We start from the raw sequence: 13,670 nt of genomic DNA, 5'->3' as shown, positions 1-13,670 counted from the left end.
ATAAAATAAAAAATACAAGCAACTAAATCATAGTGTGTTATTATTCGAAAATAAAAGATGGAATACTAAATAATAAACATTTCTATTGTTTGGGCTAATTATGTAACTTTACTTTAATACGATGATTAAAAAATAATAATATTTAAAAATAAAAGTAAATAGATAAAATGTGAAATGGGGTATTATATAAAATTTATTAATAAATTGATAAAAATGTCATGTAAAAAAAAATAATAATAGTAACAAATTTGTTATTACTTTTGTTTCATAAGAAGGGTATCGTTTGTGTTGTACGTCATTGTATTAAAATTAAAAATATTTTTATATTTATATAATTTACTCTATAAAAATCATTGTATTTGTATTATAAAAAGACCAATATGGATATTCTTATATATATATTTTTTTATTTATACTACGTATTAATATAATAATTAATATTAAAAAATTAATATGAAAAAACTCTTCTTATATAAGGTATTATCTGTTAAAGTATGGATAATATTTAATAAAAATGTGATATAATTCTAGTAGATGAATAATGTATATATGTTTGAATTTTCATTTTTATTTATTTATTTATTTTTTTAAGAAGCACTATTATGTTACTTGTATTGAAATTTTAAATCTTTGGAATGAAAATATATGCATAAATTATCTAAGATTAATAAATTTTATTTTAAAATATATGCATAAATTATCTAAGATTAATAAAATATATGCATAAATTTTAAATTTTATTTTTTTTAATCAAATGTGATTTTTTTTTCTTTGAATAAAAATATTACCGTTGCAGCAAACGTCAATTAATGATAGTTATTATCAATTAATTGACATTCAATCATCAGTAACTTCCACCGGCTAATATTAAATTTCATTTACTAACCTTTGATACTATCACTTTTTTTAAAAAAAATAAAAAATACTCTCTCCGTTCCATGACTAGATATTCATTTGTTTTTTTACTTAATTTTAGAAATATCAATATTATATTGAGATATAGTAGAAATAAAATAGAAATGACTAAAATAACCTTATTAGTATGTGTGATATAAAGGTAATGACATTTGTGTAATATATTGCAAGTTGTAAGGGTATTTGTAATGTTAGGTAGATAGTACAGTTACTGAAAAAGGAAATGAATACTTTATTAAGGGACAAACTAAAATGAAAAAATGAATACTTTGTTATGGGACGGAGGGAGCAAGTGATGTGATACTTTTAATAAAAATTGACATCAAATGCAAGGTTTTTTTAAATTTATTTTTAATGATTAATTCTATTTTTTAAAATAAAAATATAGTCAATTCATTCCGATTAAAGGTATATTTTAAATTTTTAATAGGTTAAAAAATAATTATATTTTATTATTAGTTAGTAAATGCATAAGATAATATTGAGATTTTTATAACTTATATTATATATATATAAATTAAGGGAAAAAATTAATTTTGATCTCAATATAATCAAAATTAATCAATTTTGGTCTCAATATAAAAAATTCATCAATTTTGGTCCCAATATAACTAAAATTTATCAATTTTGGTCCCAATATAAAAAACTCATCAATTTTGGTTCCAATATAAACAATTTCAATCAATTTTGGTCCCATTATAAACAATTTTTATCAATTTTGGTCCCATCGTTAAAAAACTAACGGAAATTGCTGACGTGGACATGACAGAGGTGACGTGGCAGTTGACCTGGAAAGTACACGGCCATGTACAATTATACACGGCCATGTTGTTACAGGACCATGTATATTTCAGTGTATAATTATACATGTCCATGTTGTTACAAGGCCATGTACAATTATATACGGCCATGTTGTTACATGACCATGTATATTTCAGTGTATAATTATACATGACCATGTTGTTACACGGCCATGTATATTTCAGTGTATAATTATACTTATATTTATATACTCGATAAATACTTATATTTGAACTAAAATTGATATATTTTAATTATATTATGATTATTTTTTATTTTTTCATTTTAACTATATCAACTATTCTAAATTTAAAAAAATAAAATTAAAAATATAACAAAAAATTAAAATTTTAGACCGAAACAGAAAGATACACGGCCGTGTAGAATTATACATGGCCGTGTAACAACATGGTCATGTATAATTATACACTAAAATATACATAGTCATGTAACAACATGGCCGTGTATAATTGTACATGACTATAATTATACACTGAAATATACATGACCCCGTAACAACATGATCGTGTATAATTTTATATGGCCGTATACTTTCCAGGTCAACTGCCTCGTCACCTCCGTCATGTCTACGTCAGCAATTTCCGTTAGTTTTAAACGGTGGGACCAAAATTGATAAAAATTGTTTATAATTGGACCAAAATTGATTGAAATTGTTTATATTGTGACAAAAATTGATGAGTTTTTTATATTGGGACCAAGGGGGTGTTTGGCAAATAGCTTTTTGAAGAGCTTTTAGCTTATTGAACAGCTTTTAGCTGTTTGACCAGTCAAAAAGCTAATTTAGATGTTTGGTAAATTAGCTTTTTGGAATAGTTTTTTGGATCCAAAAAGCTAATTTCTGAAAAGCTAATTTAGCCAGCGTTTTGAAATAGCTTTTTCTATTAATTTTTTTTTATTCCTTATAAGCCCTTAAAAATTTATTATACATTTTACACAAATAAATATATTTTGATTATTTATTAATTATATTATAATATTTTATTATATTATAGTTTTATTTTTATAAATTTAAAATAATTAATTTTTATATAAAATTATTTTAATTGTAAAATATATAAATTTATTAAAATCAACAAAAAATAGAAATATAAATATTGATAATTTATTTTTATATTAAAATTACATTATATAAATTTTATACTAAAAATAAATTAAATAAATTTAATTTATTAAAAATTATAAATATAATGAACTAATCGATAACTAACATAATAAATATATACACGAAAAATTTATTATTTTATATCTTACATCATTTTTAATAGAAAAAACTATTTATATATTTTAATAAAAATATATTATTTTTTAAATCTAATTGTAATAAAAATAAATACTTTTATAACACTTTTACAATTTTCAATAACTAATAACAAAAAATTTTAAACATTCTAAACTCAAAAGAACATAATTGAATATATTAGAAACAAAAATAAAATAGAAATGTCCTCATTTGTCATTTTACGTATAAATAACTAATATCAAACAATTATTTTACCAAACATTTTAATACAAACAACTATTCTAATCAGCTAATTGAATCAGCTAACAACTATCAACTAATTGAATCAGCTAGCAGCTAATTGCCAAACACGCCCTCTTTAAATTAATGTTATTTAGCTCACATAATTTTAAATTTAAAATAAATATATATTTAATAAATATCAAAATAAAATACTATTTATATTTATATTTAAATTCAAATAAAAGAAAACAAATCCTTACTATGTTAATATTGTATTTTAATTCTATATCATTTTGTGTCATTGTAAAATACTTTATTTATCCACCAAATATACCAAATATATGTTCATTTGGTTTATATGAATTTTAATAAATATAATATTATATTTAGTAGATATATTTTGATGATTATACGGGTGAGCTAATGAAATAAAAGAATTTTTTTGATAAATTGAGTATGTAAGTAATTATTGTATTTTTTAAGAAATGTGTTGTATATATGTATTTTTAATTATTTGTTATAAATGAAAAGTGAATATTTTTCATAGCCATACAAATATATATATATATATATATATAAATTTGGTGGACGAAGAAGATAATAATTTGCATTAAATTATGGACTTTTTGTAAGTAAATACATTATACTATAGGGTGTGTTTGTTTGAGAATTTGGATTTTGAGTTGGGATTTGAATAGTAAAAATTTTGAATTTAAATAGTTGTATGATGTGATATAAATAGGCGTTGATGTGATGTTTTGAATGTAAAATTAATTTTTAGTATAATATAAAAAATGAAAAATAGATGTTTAATTTGATGTTTTTGAAAAAAAAAAATTAGGATGAATAGTATATTTGGAGAAAAATCCCCTAAACAAACACACCATCTAAGGATCACATTAATTTTTTTTTATGTAATTGTACTTAATATTAAAAATAACCTTATATTTATATATTTTTTGTACAAATGTCATTCGATTAGTATTACAAGACATTAATAAAAAAAATTTTTGCAATTTTTTTTATTTGTACTACATTTTATATAATAATTAATATTTAAAGATTAACACACAAAAAGTAAATAAAACTTAGAGTCGGACCAATGAAGTATATTATATAGCTTTTATATTATATTTTGTTTTACTATTTATTAAAAAATTGTATCAATGAAAACTTATTTAGTAAATACATGGTGTATTGTTTTACAAAATATATCAATGATTATATAATGAAAAAATCAAACTAGAAATCAAAAGAATAGAAGCAAAAGCAAACACCTTGCCATATCTATTTTTTTTTTTTTTATCAAAATATTACACAAAAAATATATATATATATATATAGAGGGGCGGACGGAAGTGGGGGCAAGGGTGGGCTGCAGCCCGCTCCCACCCCACCCCAATTTTTTTATTTATTTATTAAAATTTATGTATTTTTATATAAATATATATAATATAGAAAAAATGGATAAATAAAAAAATACTGAAAAATTGTATATTTTATCTGAATAAAAAGAATACAAAAAGAAATATTTATAATACAATGTATAATAATTATTATTGTTGTAGTTCGTTATTTGTATTTATTTTTTTTTAAATATAATAATCAGAATGATAATTTTTTCGGATAACAAATAAATATTTATAAATTTTAAAATTAGCTCCTCATCGAATATAATTCCAGGTCCGCCACTGTGTGTATATATATATATATTTATAATATAAAATATATATAAAAAAAATCAAAATTCAATAAATACACCCTTAAATACCTACAAATTCTAGGCATGTGTACAATCAACTCTCAAGTAGGGTGAGAGTGGGCTGGTTTGAAAGTGAAAAAAAAAAAAATAAATAAAAAATTGAGGTTTTGTTCTCACAAATATTTTTTTTACACGATTTTTAATATATATAATATATATTTTATTTTTTTAAAAAAATATTATTTTTTATAAAATAAAATAATTTTGTATATTTCACATAAAAAAAAAATTGAGACAAAAATACTACACAAACAAATTTTGAATATAAATAAGTGTTTCGATGCTCCCTTCATTCCATAACACTCAACACGTTTGGTTTAAGAACGGTATTTAGAAAAATATAATTTAATAAATTAATGATAATATATTATGATATTAATTTATTATTTTTTTATATGACTGATAATTTTGATATCTTTAAAATAAAAATTAATATATATAATTAAAATATTTAAAAATATGTATTTAAATATTATATTTTAATAAAATATACTTTTTCTATCAACTTGTAAAGTTTATATTTGTTTTTTGCGTGTTAATTTTGAATATTAATTATTATATCAAAATATATAGTATTAATCAAGGAAAAATGCCAAAAATACTTATGTTAGTGTTTTATAATACTAATAGAAATGACATTTATACAAATATAAAAATATTTTTAATGTTAAGTACAATGACACGCAAAATGTAAACTTATTAAGTGGACAAAAAAGTATATAATATGAATATTATTTTTATAGGGAATAAAATTTTGTTTATTTAATTATGATTAACCTAAATTAATTTTATAAAAAAAAATGAGGAATTTTAAATATAGATAAAAATATTTGTTTATTGAAGAGAAATAAAAATAAAAGAATTTTAATTGATTCTACCTATAAAATATTAGAAATTTACTTAATTTAGTTAAAAAGAGATAAAAATAAAAATATTTTGAGCTGATGTCATACTCCCTCCTTCCCAGGTATTACGTATTACAGTAGATATGAAAATTTAGAAATTGTATAATAAGTAAATAATTAAAAATATATTAATAAAATTAATTATAAATTTATATTAAGATAATTAATTAATCTAGTAAAGATTAAAAAAAATTACAAATTATAAAATTTAAAATATTATTAAAATATACTATCTCCGTTTGGCTCTAACTTTTTGCGTCTTGATATTTAAATATTAATTATTATATAAAAAATAGTACAAATTAAGAAAAATTGTAAAAATACTTCAATTAGTATCTTATAATATTAATAGAATGACATTTGTACAAAAAATTATATAAATATAATGATATTTTTAATGTTAAGTAGCAAAAAAATAAATGTGACCCTTAAAGCGAACACAGAGAGTATAATTTTTTCTCAAAAAACGAAGTAACATAATACTAAGATGATTGAAAATAGAAATTGTAACATCACATGTAAGTACGAGAATTTCTTTTACTATAATATTATATGAACCAAAGTAAAATGAAATTTTAGAATTATATAATTTTCTTTTAACAAACAAATTAGATAAAGATGATATTTTTTTCGTCCCATAACAAATAATTTATTTTTTTATTTTAATATGTTCCATAACAAAATATCTATTTCCATAAATAATCATATCATCATAAACTTGTTTATTATTTTTGTCCGTTCCACAACAATAGTCTCAATTTTACAATAATGATATCACCATAAAACTATAATTACTTTTAATTATTATTAACGATTGACATTACTTTTTACACCAATATACCAACGCAAAAAAGTCATTTATCTTTACTTTTTACCAACTACCAATATAATATCAATATTCCTTAAATCTCGTCACTATACTCTTGGGACGGAGAGATTATTATACAAATATCATTACCTTTATATCATACCATACTAATAAAATTATTTTAATATTTTTATTTTATTTTTATTATATCTTAATATAATACTAATATTTTTAAAATTACAATAAAAACAAAATAGGAGGGACGAAGCTAGTTGTTTTTGTACTATATATATTTTTTAACCAATTAAATACGCCCATAATTTTACTGGGGATTGCCAGCCAACAAGCAACAAAGGAAGCTAGAAAATCAGCTGCAATAAAAATTTGATTTTCTCGATGTCCTAAAATTCAAAATCCCCAAATTCAGTCAAAATCAGTCATTGATTTTCTTTTTCCAAAAAATAAAAACCCTAATCCAAGAACCTATCCTCTCAGTCTCAGTCTCAGTCTCAGTCTCGAAACGGACAGGCTGGAACGATCTAACCCCACCTCCATCATCATCATCATCAATTAATTACAATTACATTTACAATTTGCCTTCAATGATCGATGCAACCAAACACAATTCCAATCCGCCATTAAAATGCCCAACTAAAGCTCCAAAAAGCAGGAGGAGGAAGACGAAGAAAGTGGGGATCACCTTTCTTTTCTTGTAGCCTCTGCTAAGCATCTTTTCTCCCTTTTATGCTCTTCCCTTTTTTTTTATTGCCTTCTTCTCACTCCCCTTTCGATTTTCTTCCCCTCTCCTCTGCTCTCAGTATTTATTCATCCTTCGTTCCCAATTCTTATAATTTCTTTTTGCCAATCGTCTTGTTTTTTCTCGGATTCCTCTTCCCAAGTCTGTAAATCTTTCATCATTTCAGATGAATTAAAGATTTTCCCCTTTTGATGATTGATTGATAGATGGATGGATGATGAATCCCCTTTTTGAATAAACCCTAATTTCTGGAATGGTTTGAACTTCTAATCGCTGTTTTCCTCGATTTTCTCAACATTTTGACTCTTCCATGGGGCTTTGTCATGGAAAACCGGCGGAATCCCGGCGAAATCCGGCCGGAAATCCCCAGCCAATCTCCGACGAAATCAACGAATCGGTTCTCAATTACTCGACGGGGAAGACGCCGAAATTTCCGTTCTACAGTCCGAGTCCGCTCTTCAGGAACTCTCCGGCGAACTCCAGCAGCGTTCCGTCGACTCCTCTCCGGTTTCTGAAGCGTCCTTTTCCGCCGCCGTCGCCGGCGAAGCATATTAAGGCTTTGCTTGCGAGGAGACATGGTTCTGTGAAGCCGAACGAGGCGACCATACCGGAAGGGAGTGAGTGCGAAATTGTTGGATTGGATAAGAATTTTGGGTACTGTAAGAGCTTTCCGAGAGACTATGAAATCGAGGAGGAAGTTGGGAGGGGACATTTTGGTTACACTTGTTCGGCTAAGGGGAAGAGAGGCAGCTTGAAAGGGGTGGATGTAGCTGTTAAAGTTATCCCCAAATCGAAGGTCTGCTTTAATGGCGATTACAGTTTTACTTGCCTGTTGCTATTGTTCTTGCTGCCATTGATGATCGGAACAAGTTTAGTTTCATCATTGATTTCGTGTTTTTTTGCCTTCATTCTCGGAAAATTGCTTTAATGGCGATTCCAGTTTTGCTTGCCTGTTGCTATTGTTTTTGCTGCCATTGATGATTGGAAGAAGTTTAGTTTCATCATTGATTTCGTGTTTTTTTGCCTTTGATGCTCCAAAAATTGCTTTAATGGCGATTCCAGTTTTGCTTGCCTGTTGCTATTGTTCTTGCTGCCATTGATGATAGGAAGAAGTTTAGTTTCATCATTGATTTCGTATTTTTCTTTGGTGTTCGAATTCGTTTGTGTTTCGACTTGCATGGATCGAATTCGAAGTTTGATTGCTTTTATGTTGTTGGTTTGATCGTTTATCTGCAAATAGCTTTAAGGGATGTTTGAGTTCGTTTGTGTTTCTTTGAATTGATCGAATTCGAATTTGGATTACTTGTGTGTTGTTGATTTGATCATTTATCTGAAAATAGCTTTGAGGGATGTTCAAATTTGATATTGTTTTGATTTGAATGGATCGAATTTGAAGTTTGATTGCTTGTGTGTTGTTGGTATGATTGTTTATCTGCAAAATAGCTTTAAGGGATTGATGTTATTGTTCTCATTGTTCTTCGTATGATCGATAAAATTTCATTTTTGAAGTTTCCAAAATTGGGTTTCTTCTTGGATTGAATTTTGTTAGTTTGTGTAGATGACGACAGCAATTGCGGTGGAAGATGTCAGGAGAGAAGTGAAGATATTGCGGGCGCTGACGGGGCACAAAAACTTGGTGCAATTTTATGATGCGTACGAGGATGAGGACAATGTATATGTTGTGATGGAGTAAGTTTGGTTTTTGTCATTAATTATGATTTTGAGTTCGACAAAAGTTAACCCTAAGCTTTCGAGCACGTTTAAAATGCATGCTACATGTTATCGTCGCACATTGTCGAAAGATTTTTTAGATGTTAGGCAAAGCATCTATTACCGTAATCGATAGTAACCATTGTCAGAATAAGACACCAAGCATTTATTACTGTAATCGATAATAACCATCGTCCGAATAAGACAAGATTGACACATGAATCTTACATTTCGGGTGCTACTTTTGGAAACGACAGCGTGTAATATTTTTAAGTTGTGCATCTCACCTTGTCGCTATTCTCCTAATGCAGATTATGTAAAGGCGGAGAATTACTCGATCGGATACTTTCTAGGTATGATGTTTAATTCTTTTGGTTGTATATACATTTTACTATTTTGGATTATTCAATTACAAAGTAATCATTTTATTTTTAGTAAATATGCATTCTACTTCTCTTTACAAATATCTCTATTTTATCATTGAACTTTTAACTACCCATTATAATTAAAATATTATTATTTCTTAAATTTTGCACAAACAAATATCTCTATTTTATCATTGAACTTTTAACTACCCATTATAATTAAAATATTATTATTTCTTAAATTTTGCACAAAAAGTAAGAGTATTTTTATTTAAGCATGAATTCAAATGTAAAAATTGTGTAGAGACCAAAAAGAAACACACCTAACTCTTTTTTTTCCCTCTTGCTTTAGGGGCGGCAAATACTCCGAGGAAGATGCCAAAGTGATAATGTTACAAATTCTAAGCGTGGTTGCGTACTGCCACCTCCAAGGTGTTGTCCATCGTGACCTAAAACCCGAGGTAGAAGCTACTAAATCTCAAATATACCCCACCCCACCCCACCTCACGATTTTCGTGCTCGATGTTGAGACCATTGATCGTTTTTTATGGCAAAGCTATTGTAAAGTAGCATCTTTCATTCGCCGGCTATGCTTTACAAAGTTAAAGTCTAGCGTAGTTCTCTGCATTTGGTCGCTATTTTGGATGCTTACAAAGTTACTAGATGTGATGTTACGTGTTCGAAATTCAAAGTTTGTTTGGTGTGAGAGTATATAGATATTTCCATTTCATTCATGTTGCGTAAATTAATCTTTACTAGTGTAAAAGGGTTAATTTCCCTAATAAGAAATGGTTAATATGTTTGTTTTCTTGTGTTCCCTAATCGATGTGAATTTCATGTACTTTTCCAGAACTTTCTCTTCACTTCAAAGGACGAGTATGCACCTCTGAAAGCCATTGATTTCGGACTCTCGGATTACGTAAAGCCAGGTTCAGTCTATTGCTTACAGTTCGGCACGTTGCTCCTAGTTAGAACCGTTAAACGAACAAAGTAGTTCACGATCCGACTCGTTAACAGCTTGACTCGACTTGTTTGTAAAGATAAATGAGCCGAATTTGAGTTCGAAAATTATTTTTTTCTATAACGAGTCGAGCTCGAGCTCGTTAGGGATAATATATTTATATTATTTATATATTAATATCATATAGGAGTATAAAAAATTTCATATCAAAATTTGATAATAATTATGAATAAAATTGGATATATTTAATTTATATATTAAAAAATGTGTATAAAAGTCAAGCCAAATTTGAACTTGAGCTCGAGTTCGAACTTGAATTTGAACCTAATGAGGCGAGTTCGAGCCATTATTTTAACTCGAATTGTTAACAAGCTGAGCTTGTACTGTTAACAAGTTCGAGCCAAGCTTGGACAAGATATACTCGAGCTTGCTCGGCTCTGTTTAACAGCTCTACTTCCAGTTCTACAATTGACATATAAATTCGATGTTTTGTTAGATGAAAGGCTGAACGACATCGTTGGAAGTGCTTACTACGTAGCCCCCGAAGTTCTGCATCGCTCGTACGGAACCGAGGCCGATATGTGGAGTATTGGTGTCATTGCTTATATACTTCTTTGCGGAAGCCGACCATTCTGGGCTCGGACAGAGTCCGGAATCTTCCGAGCCGTTCTAAAGGCTGACCCAAACTTCGACGAATCTCCGTGGCCTTCGATGTCTCCCGAAGCCATAGATTTTGTGAAGAGATTGCTGAACAAGGATTACCGTAAACGACTAACGGCAGCACAAGCTCTTAGTAAGCAATTATTTTACGTCGATTATCACTTGGTTAATTTACGTATTGTTTCATAATACTTGGATGCATTTTTTTAATTTTTTTTTTTCGTAGGTCATCCGTGGCTTGCCGGTTCGTGTGACATGAAAATCCCTCTCGATATAATAATTTGTAAGCTCGTGCGAGCTTATATATGCTCGTCTTCTCTGCGAAAAGCGGCTTTAAAGGTGTGTATTTGTTTTGTATCTACATGTATATATATATATATATATATCTTGTTCGACAAATGTTTACGTTTTAATGTTGCATAATTTGCCTTTCGGACAGGCTCTTGCGAAAACATTGACGATTTCACAGCTAAGCTATCTTCGGGAACAGTTTACGTTATTAGGACCGAGTAGAAATGGTTTTATATCCCTACAGAACTTCAAATCGGTCGGTCCTGTCTCCGTTATCTCTAAAATCGCGCGTATATTCCGTGTATGTAGTTTGATAATTTTTATTTTTATTTTTTTTCACAGGCAATGGTGAAGAGCTCGACGGATGCGATGAAAGATTCGCGGGTTTTGGAATATGTCAGCTTGGTATGTATGTCGATTAGATGCACCGTTCGTTATTTGCGTTTTGGTTCAAATAGTATTCGCTCAGGCCACTTATAATATATATATATTTGTTTTTTGCGCGAAAGTAAAAAAATTTATAATAATGCTCCATCCATTTCAGAACTATAATTTTAGTTGTATTGAACACGAGATTTAAGGAATATTGATATCATATTGGTAGTCGGTAAAAAATATAAGTAAAATATTTTTTTACCCTTCTGTACATATTAGTGTAAAAAGTAATGACATTTGTGGAATAATAATGAAAAAATAATTGTAATTTTATGGTGATATAATTATTTATGAAAACGAGGCTTCTTTTGTGACGGATAAGAATGGTAAACAAAGACTAATTGTATTGAAACAGATGGAGTATTTAAAATTATAGTTGGTTGTATATTTTTGTGTAAAGATTTTTTTTGCCGTTGTGTTCATAAGTGTAAGATTGAAGGTATTTCTATAATTCCGTCAAATGTATTTGTGTTTGCCTGGGTTTGGATTTAAAGTTGGGATTTGCATGCAAAAAATTTTGAATTGAAATAGTTGTACGATATGATGTAAACAGATGTTGATGTGATATTTTGAATGTAAAATTGATTTGTAATATAATATAAAAAATAAAAAATAAGTGTTTGATTTGATATTTTTTTGAAAGACAAATTTGATGAATAGTAGACTTTGGGGAAAATCCCCCAATCAAACACACCCTAAAAATTGATTCGGGTGTATTTGTTTGTGGTTTTGCGTTTGAATTTATGAATAGTAAAAAGTTGAATTTGAACCGTTGTTTGATGTGATATAAATAGATATTGATGTAATGTTAATGTAAAATAAATTTGTAATATAATATAAAAAAAGAAAAGTAATTGTTTGACTTGATAATTTTAGAGGGAAAAAGAATTTGAATAGTAAAAAACCTGTGTTAAAAACTAACAAAAGAACGCAACCGAAATGTTTACCTTGTTAGTGGATTAAATAGTATTTTGACGTGATATTTTGTAAGAGAAAATTATGTATTTTTATTACAAATTGTTCGGACCAAAATCAAAATGTTTTGCGTGTAGGTGAGTTCGATTCAGTACGGGAAATTGGATTTCGAGGAATTTTGCGCGGCGGCGATCAGCGTGCATCAGCTGGAAGGAACGGAAAGCTGGGAGCAACACGCGCGCCGCGCTTACGATTTCTTCGAGAAGGACGGAAACCGGCCGATTATGATCGAAGAACTTGCCTCGGTACAATTCTCTCGACTCTATCTCGTAACAACATTGTTTGCACATATTAGATCGTCGTCTGATTTTACTGCGAAAAAAACATCGTCTGAATTCGGACAGGAGCTGGGGCTGAGTCCGTCGGTTCCGGTCCACGTTGTACTCCAAGACTGGATTCGACACTCGGACGGGAAACTTAGCTTCTTGGGGTTCGTCAGACTTGTGCATGGGGTTTCGTCGAGAGCGTTTCAGAAGGCCCGGGAGACTCAGGCAGGATGAGGGTACCCGTCGTCGACCGCCCTCGATCGGCGGCGGCGGTGGCGGCGGCGGCGATTGTGTGGGTAGGTAGAGAGAGAAAGTGAGTATGTGTGAGATTGTGATTGTGTAGAGACAGCCATGGAAGAATTGGATATCTCAAATGTGTTCTACTTCTACTTCAACTTATTATGTATGTATATATAGATATTATTATTATTATTATTATGATTATTATTATTGTTATAAAAAATATTACTAATGTATTTTTTTCTCTTTCTTGTCTCAGTCTAGAGTAGGCTGTAGGTGGGGATATAACGGGGTAGGTTCAGCTCGGACCTGACCCGTTACAAAATATTAGGCCTC

The 13,670-nt window shown here is 28.3% G+C and overlaps 1 protein-coding gene across 1 annotated transcript; it reads left to right on the top strand.

Annotated features, from left to right (window-relative positions):
* The first annotated feature begins 7,192 nt into the window (after positions 1 to 7,192).
* On the top strand, positions 7,193 to 13,580 carry LOC127256641 (CDPK-related kinase 1-like). Its single transcript, XM_051282753.1, has 11 exons — positions 7,193 to 8,227; positions 8,990 to 9,120; positions 9,453 to 9,494; positions 9,859 to 9,967; positions 10,357 to 10,435; positions 10,964 to 11,260; positions 11,354 to 11,466; positions 11,567 to 11,674; positions 11,761 to 11,823; positions 12,906 to 13,073; positions 13,173 to 13,580. Exons 1-11 carry the CDS (start codon positions 7,742 to 7,744, stop codon positions 13,326 to 13,328), a joined length of 1,752 nt encoding a protein of 583 aa, XP_051138710.1. The 5' UTR covers positions 7,193 to 7,741; the 3' UTR covers positions 13,329 to 13,580.
* The last annotated feature ends 90 nt before the right edge of the window (positions 13,581 to 13,670 follow it).

This window comes from Andrographis paniculata, unplaced genomic scaffold, assembly GCF_009805555.1.
Source record: "Andrographis paniculata isolate CXL003 unplaced genomic scaffold, ASM980555v1 Contig56END, whole genome shotgun sequence".
Lineage (NCBI taxonomy): Eukaryota > Viridiplantae > Streptophyta > Magnoliopsida > Lamiales > Acanthaceae > Andrographis > Andrographis paniculata.
The sequence above is the reverse complement of the archived record's forward strand: the minus strand, read 5'-3'. Positions and strand labels throughout refer to the sequence as shown.

Bases quoted from the DNA above. Each gene is read 5' to 3' on its own strand.
- LOC127256641 (XM_051282753.1), top strand. From the start codon at position 7,742: ATGGGGCTTTGTCATGGAAAACCGGCGGAATCCCGGCGAAATCCGGCC. The intron at 9,968-10,356 runs GTAGAAGCTACT...GTACTTTTCCAG, and splicing joins ATCGTGACCTAAAACCCGAG to AACTTTCTCTTCACTTCAAA. The intron at 11,824-12,905 runs GTATGTATGTCG...TTTTGCGTGTAG, and splicing joins TTTTGGAATATGTCAGCTTG to GTGAGTTCGATTCAGTACGG.